Source organism: Pteronotus mesoamericanus, unplaced genomic scaffold, assembly GCF_021234165.1.
Source record: "Pteronotus mesoamericanus isolate MK-2021 breed Mesoamerican mustached bat unplaced genomic scaffold, CSHL_Meso_final contig_78, whole genome shotgun sequence".
NCBI classification, from domain to species: domain Eukaryota; kingdom Metazoa; phylum Chordata; class Mammalia; order Chiroptera; family Mormoopidae; genus Pteronotus; species Pteronotus mesoamericanus.
In genome coordinates, this window is record NW_026555258.1 from 8,211,208 (window position 1) to 8,218,966 (window position 7,759).

The window sequence follows — 7,759 nt, forward strand, 5'->3', positions numbered from 1 at the left end:
CAATCCCAATCAATCCTAACTCTGCTTAGCTTTCTGAGTTAGAGAAATAGAAATCTATCTTCATACTTATGGGAGTACTGGAAAAAAATCTAAATTTGTCTACAACCCATTATCAAAATACTTGCAAACTATGTAATTATTCTATATCTTAAAAGTCTTATAAACCTGAAGCTCAAGATGACAATCTAGAGTACAGAGTTTAAAAATCAAACTGCCAAGGCTGAAACTTGGCTCCATATCTTCTTAGCTGTGTGATCTTCCGGGCCATTTTATTTATGAAACCTCTTGGGGTTTCAGATTCCTTAGCTCTGAAATAGCCTTTAAAAAAATGCTTTCATAAGGATTAAAAGAGATAATGTACATAAAGCATTTAGCTTACAGTCTAGCGCCTACTTAAATACTGATAGCTTGGCACTGCTACTATTACCAGCATTTAGCATTCAGGAAGCTAGACTTACACATTTTCCTAGTCAAGCTATAAATGATCACACTTTGGAAAATACTGTAACATATACCTAATATATTACAACCACCAATATGCTCAATTCCCTTCAGAAGTTAGCCAGGTATCAGTTTTCTAAATCTTAGAAAAAGGAGAGTTGCAAAAGATTACTCCATCAATCAAGGTGAGGCTGAAATTGAGAGCTTTGTTTTTAATGGAAGTGGACTGTGATATATAGAGGAAATTTGCTGTAATGTGGCCGAATGGAGATTTGTATGTTGGTAATAGACTGATGCAACATAAAGAAGGGTCAGTGTTACTGCAGTATTACAAGCCCTGTTGAAAGAGATGGATGATGCAACTTATACAGTAAGAATGGGGACAACTCTGAGTCACCAGTATAACCTGTGAAGAGCACTAAAGAAGAGAGGGAAATTCTTGAGTATCGAGTCCTACACTCAGCATCTCAGTGAACTGTGTGCAAGCTGTTTCAGTGCTATGTGGACACAGTACTGCCCATACCCATGAATCTCAAAAATACATTTAGTGGGAAAAATACTGGAGTCATCAGTTTCTGACTACAATTATGTCCCACGCATTTTCTGAACATATTTTGTATCGGGCCTTTGGACTGTCCCTAGTAGGTCCTCCAAAAACATTTCGTGAATAAATTTATTAAATTTTAAAAATTGTTCAGAGCATGGTTTATGGAGTCATGCTGACTTGGATATCATTCCTACCTCCATCCCCTCAGACACAGTGTGGTGATTACCACAGGGAAAGGGGAGTGCGAGTAGGTAGGAGAGGGTATGGGGGTATAAATGGTGATTGAAGAAGACTTGACTCGGTTTAGTGAACCAACATTACAATATACAGATGATGTATTATAGAACTGTACAAATCTTCCTGTCTCAATATTCTCATTTGGAAAACGGGAAATGCGGAATACTAAACCGTAAGGACTGACTGACACAGGAAACAGAACTAAGCTTGGCACAGAGTAAACCTGAAGTAAGTTGTAACCTCTATTATTTTTTGGTACAGGATGTTATACAAGATTAAGGCGTTATCAAGAAGTCTTAGTGTATCAAAAGCGTTTAAGCACAATTAGAGAAAAAGAGTGGAGGTAGAAAGGTATCAAGAATAAAGGATGAGGAAAGTCTTGTAACTGATAACCTGAGCCACAAAGGGAAAGGATGGACTTGGCAGAAGACGACAAGGGGTAATACCCTAGAAAAATGACACATCCCAGAAAAGGAGGGAGGGCATTAGGGAGCTCTTCGAGGTGGCCGTTGCCACAATGGGGAGGTGATTCAGGGCTACGAGACAATTACTTTGGCCAGGCCTGTCCTGTGACTTACCATGGGGGAAGGTATTGTGGAGCCCTGGTATAGACAAAGATAGCTTGGGCAGAGGGTACCGGGGCGACATACTGGCCAGAAGAGCCATGATTCGCGGCCGAGCGGTGCCCAGACCAAGGTCCCGACTCGAGTGTTGGGGCCAGTAACAGGAGGCTCTGAGACTCGAACACCCGCAGTGGCTATGAGGGGCAGATAAATTGTTTTGAGGCGATCCCAGCACCTAGACAGAGACCTGTGGCATAAGACAGGATGGAGGCCGGGAGGAGGAAAAACCGCTTCCCGCTCCAGGACGAGGGACAGAGAGAGGGGCAGGCGGGCAGTGGAGAAGCAAAAAACTCAAGTCTCAGCGCCTCTGGGGGGAAAGCAGGGTCGAACTCCGGCCCCAAAGGGCGCAGCGTGGAGGGGAACCTCAGCAGTTACCGGCAGAAACAGCCTCCGGGTGAGAGGTCGCTAGAGGGACGGACAGCGGCTAAACCAATAAGCCCATCTTACAGGGGCGGATGTTGCCTCCCATTGGCAGTTGTTGGGCGCGACCAGTAACCAATGAGTCAGCCCTGGAAGCGTATCGGTGACGTTAGTTGCGGAGGCAGCTGCTTCGAATCGGCTGCAGCCAGCTTGGTGGCCTGGACCAATCAGAGGCCTCCAACTAGGAGCGACCTGGCCAATCGGCGGCCTCCACGACAGGGCTGGGGGGAGGGTATATAAATGGGATCGAGGCACCGCGCGGTAGACGCTGGTCAGACTTCACAGACAAATTGAGTTGGGGGTTTAGTAAAGCGTGAGAGGTAAGCGCCGCGGCCTGTATTTTCGGACCTGTCTATCGCCTTGTCCGCTGCTCTTCTTGATTCCAGTCACTGTGTCGCTCTCAGGTTGGTAACCTTGGTGTGTTCCCGTGCTTCGGCCTGCGACTGGATTGCTTGCGACGCCTTGCCTGCCTGTTGACCGACAGCGACGTCAAGATGAAGCTCTCCCTGGTGGCTGCGGTGCTGCTGCTGCTAGGCGCGGCGCGGGCCGAGGAGGAGGACAAGAAAGAGGACGTGGGCACGGTGGTGGGCATCGACCTGGGGACCACATACTCCTGGTAAGTGGGGTTTGTAGAAAGGGGAGAATGGGGCGTGGCCCAGGGCCGCGGTGAGAATGGCTGTGCTGATTCTTCCGTTTGGTTTTTCTGCCAGCGTCGGGGTGTTTAAGAATGGCCGCGTGGAGATCATCGCCAACGATCAGGGCAACCGTATCACGCCGTCTTATGTGGCCTTCACTCCCGAAGGGGAGCGTCTGATCGGCGATGCAGCCAAGAACCAGCTCACCTCCAACCCTGAGAACACGGTCTTCGACGCCAAGCGGCTCATTGGCCGCACATGGAATGACCCGTCTGTGCAGCAGGACATCAAGTTCTTGCCTTTCAAGGTTCGACTGGGGTTTTACCGGATCGGAAGTGGGTGGTGGGAGTATTTAAGATTGAGAAGTTACAGAAAAAGTGTTGACTACAAAAAAGAGTTAGAGACGTGGTGTATGTAATAATTTTTAACAGTTCTGATGTGTTACAAAACTTACTAAAGTTGTCAAACTTCACTCGTAACTACTCTAATAGTTGAGGATTAAGGGAAGTATTTCTGGTCAATGTTCAGCTCCAAGGGATCAAAGTAAACCAAACTTTATAGGGGAAGAAGACTCTCTAATACAATCCTCTTTTTTTAAGATTTGAAGTGTCGTACCTTTTGTGTCTGCAAATAATAATAATTTTTTAAAAATAGGTGGTTGAAAAGAAAACTAAACCATACATTCAAGTTGATATTGGAGGTGGCCAAACAAAGACATTTGCTCCTGAAGAAATATCTGCTATGGTTCTCACTAAAATGAAGGAAACCGCTGAGGCTTACTTGGGAAAGAAGGTAAGTGTCTCCAGAACAGTGTTAAGTAATTTTATTAATACTATTCTTGATTGATTATGTTGTATAAACGTCTTCATTGTTTTAACAGTTTGAATCTGAATGACAACCATGTGTATCGGCTTTAATTACTTCTATGCTTTCCTGTAGGCCAAACAAAATACTAGGAACTTTTCCCCAGGTTTAAAACTATATATTATGCCCATCTTACAAATATGCTGGCTTAGAAATTAAAGTAATGGTTTGATTATAACTTAAGTAAGGGTAAAGCTATGTGATAAAATACACTTAATTATAATTACTTTTTGTTACCTTTTTAGGTTACCCATGCAGTTGTCACTGTACCAGCCTATTTCAACGATGCCCAACGCCAGGCAACCAAAGATGCCGGAACTATTGCTGGATTGAATGTTATGAGGATCATCAATGAGCCGTAAGTGTTCCATTCAAAAAGGTATGACATATTTGCTAAGTAAGGAAAATGTAAACTTAACTGAGCTTTTTCTTTTCCTCCTTATTTTCGTAACAGTACAGCAGCTGCTATTGCTTATGGCCTGGATAAGAGGGAAGGGGAGAAGAACATCCTGGTGTTTGACCTGGGTGGTGGAACCTTTGATGTGTCTCTTCTCACCATTGATAATGGTGTCTTCGAAGTAGTGGCCACTAATGGTGATACTCATCTGGGTGGAGAAGACTTTGACCAGCGTGTCATGGAACACTTTATCAAGCTCTACAAAAAGAAGACTGGCAAAGACGTTAGGAAAGACAATAGAGCTGTGCAGAAACTCCGACGTGAGGTAGAAAAGGCCAAACGGGCCCTGTCTTCTCAACATCAAGCAAGAATTGAAATTGAATCTTTCTATGAAGGAGAAGACTTCTCTGAAACCCTGACTCGGGCCAAATTCGAAGAGCTAAACATGGTATGTTCCTTGTTTTTTGCTTTGCTAAAGAGATCTAGATTCTCTTGAGTTTGGGACATTGCATTTAGATGTCTAGACAATATCTCAGTATAACAGGCATCATCATCACAGTAATTAATATCTCTTATTCTAGGACCTGTTTCGTTCTACCATGAAGCCTGTCCAGAAAGTGCTGGAAGATTCTGATTTGAAGAAGTCTGATATTGATGAAATTGTTCTTGTTGGTGGCTCTACTCGAATCCCAAAGATTCAACAACTGGTTAAAGAGTTCTTCAATGGCAAGGAGCCATCCCGTGGCATAAACCCCGATGAGGCCGTAGCATACGGTGCTGCTGTCCAGGCTGGTGTGCTCTCTGGCGATCAAGATACAGGTAGGTCAATGTCATGAGCATCTTCCACACTGCTTCAGCAGCTTGATGGGAAGAATATAATTAGCTGTTGCTTTAGAAAGCAATATAAATGAGCAGCAAGGTCACACAGGTACTAAAGGATACTGGGAGGTCAAGACATGGTATAGTTTCAAGATCCTTAGCAAGTATAGAGAGATTGCTTGGTGGTGCTCCTATGACTCTTTCATTAGAGCTTATCTCTGTATTACCTTTGCAGGTGATCTGGTATTGCTTGATGTATGTCCCCTTACGCTTGGTATTGAAACTGTGGGAGGTGTCATGACCAAACTGATTCCAAGGAACACTGTGGTGCCCACCAAGAAGTCACAGATATTTTCTACAGCCTCTGATAATCAGCCAACTGTTACAATCAAGGTTTATGAAGGTAATTGCTTACATTTGCTAATACCATGGTGTGTGTTAACAGCATGACTTCTTGCTTAATATACTTTGTCAGTATACTCTGTCAAAAAAACCTAGGGAAAGAAATACTTGATTTTTTTCAGATGTGGGTTTCTTATTTTGTCTAGTGTTGTGTTTGGTATAGTTAGCATTAAAGTCCAGTTCCTACCTAGCTACCTTAGCACTCCTTCCCATTAAAAATAATTTTTGAGCTAGCTCTAGAATACTAGAACAAAAAGGGTTTGTGTAAAGTAGATGAGAAACAGTCGAGTTCATAGTAACTTAACTGTTAGTCTCATTTGTTGCTCCTTACAGACCAGTGACCCACTTCTAGCTTGATGAGAGTGCCCTTTGCCACTAGGCTCTAAGAGACTGAAATGGAGGTATCTAGGTATACTGCTTTTCAGTAGCTACTAATGAGGTTTTTGTGTACAACTTCTAGGTGAACGACCCCTGACGAAAGACAATCACCTTCTGGGAACGTTTGATCTGACTGGAATTCCTCCTGCTCCCCGTGGGGTCCCACAGATTGAAGTCACCTTTGAGATAGATGTGAATGGCATTCTCCGAGTGACAGCTGAAGACAAAGGTACGGGCAACAAAAATAAGATCACAATTACCAATGACCAAAATCGCCTGACACCTGAAGAAATTGAAAGGATGGTTAATGATGCAGAGAAGTTTGCTGAAGAAGACAAAAAGCTCAAGGAGCGCATTGATACTAGAAATGAATTGGAAAGTTATGCCTATTCGCTAAAGAATCAGATCGGAGATAAAGAAAAGCTGGGAGGTAAACTTTCCTCAGAAGATAAGGAGACCATGGAAAAAGCTGTGGAGGAAAAAATTGAATGGCTGGAAAGTCACCAAGATGCTGACATTGAAGATTTCAAAGCTAAAAAGAAGGAACTAGAAGAAATTGTTCAGCCAATTATCAGCAAACTCTATGGAAGTGCAGGCCCTCCCCCAACTGGCGAAGAAGAATCAGCAGACAAAGATGAGTTGTAGACACTGTTCTGCTAGTGCTGTAATATTGTAAATACTGGACTCAGGAACTTTCGTTAGGAGAAAATTGAGAGAACTTAAGTCTCGAATATAATTGGAATCTTCACCTCAGAGTGGAGTTGAAAATGCTATAGCCCAAGTGGCTGTTTACTGCTTTTCATTAGCAGTTGCTCACATGTCTTGGGGTGGGGGGAGAGGAGAAATTGGCTATCTTGCGCGTGCTCACCATGGAAACGTTCTATTTAACAATTGGGTCATGTGCATCTGGTGTAGGAACTTTATTTTCTACCATAAGTGACACCAATAAATGTTTGTTATTTACACTGGTCTGATTTTGTGTGCTAAGCCTTCTAATTATTAGGTCATTTATTTTGAGATTAAATTCTCGTGGGGGAGGGGTTTTGAGGTAAGGAAACATTTCTATTCAATACTCTTTAAGAATTTGCCTAACTTTAAAGAAGAGGTGGGAGGTTCATCCATATTCTCACTTAGACAAGGGCCATTTCACAGTGCCCTAGAGTGGAGTTTTCTTAAACATATTTGAAATTTTCTATTTCCCCTTATCTTTCTGAAACTGGTGAGTTTTTTTAACATTTATATTTTAATGTTTTAAATTTTTAAATAATTGTTAAATTACAGTTGTCAGCATTCCCCCGCTTACTATCCCTGGCCCTACCCATCCCCCACCTCCCATATTTCGTCCTCCCCCTGGTGGCTTTTTATTACTAATGATGCTTTATGGCTGCTTGAATTTTGAAGACCTGACAGAGATGGGTCATATATTAATTTTATTCCCTCGGATTCAGTTCATCGTTTTAGAGTGTAAAAGTATGTTTTGAACCTCTATAAAAATACCCACCTCTCAAATTTCTTAATACCAAGTTGTACTAGGATGGGATTGAGGATGGTGACCAAACTACATTAAGCCCCACTGCAATTTGTGGGTCAAAGACGGTCATTTGTGCCAAGACAGGTTTAAGGCCACTTGGATTGGCTTCCTGAGGAAAGGCGGTCTAGGTGGATATAGGGTGCAGGTTATCTGGTGCTATGAAATCCAGTATGACCCAAGGATAGCTATTTTTCAGATGGGCAATGGCTGAAAGAATGCTAACGCGTAGAACTGGTACCTGATAGCATGATTCTGTTACTGTGAGGCCCAGACCTGTGCTGCAATGCCCAGAATCATTTGGACAGGCCTGGAGTAATATTTGATCATCAGGCCAAGTTGAATACGAACATTAAAAATCACATGCAATGCTGTATGCAGTGGGTTTACAGGTAGGTGGGAACGACAAGGGCCAGTCTTCTGCCTTGTCCCAAAGCTCTCACTACCAAATGCCAATAGTCTGCGCCT

At 43.1% G+C, this 7,759-nt stretch overlaps 1 protein-coding gene across 1 annotated transcript; it reads left to right on the forward strand.

Moving 5' to 3' along the window:
- Positions 1–2,506: 2,506 nt before the first annotated feature.
- HSPA5 (heat shock protein family A (Hsp70) member 5) lies at positions 2,507–6,745 on the forward strand. The gene is made up of 9 exons (XM_054584388.1): positions 2,507–2,588; positions 2,673–2,884; positions 2,979–3,210; positions 3,558–3,695; positions 4,013–4,125; positions 4,222–4,612; positions 4,746–4,983; positions 5,219–5,386; positions 5,846–6,745. The coding sequence occupies exons 2-9, from the start codon at positions 2,763–2,765 to the stop codon at positions 6,406–6,408; spliced, it is 1,965 nt and encodes a 654-aa protein (XP_054440363.1). The 5' UTR covers positions 2,507–2,588; positions 2,673–2,762; the 3' UTR covers positions 6,409–6,745.
- Positions 6,746–7,759: the final 1,014 nt, after the last annotated feature.

Coding starts and splice junctions, on each gene's coding strand:
- HSPA5 (XM_054584388.1), top strand. CDS start 2,763: ATGAAGCTCTCCCTGGTGGCTGCGGTGCTGCTGCTGCTAGGCGCGGCG. Junction 3,211..3,557: donor TCAAGTTCTTGCCTTTCAAG/GTTCGACTGGGG, acceptor TTTTAAAAATAG/GTGGTTGAAAAGAAAACTAA. Junction 4,613..4,745: donor AATTCGAAGAGCTAAACATG/GTATGTTCCTTG, acceptor CTCTTATTCTAG/GACCTGTTTCGTTCTACCAT.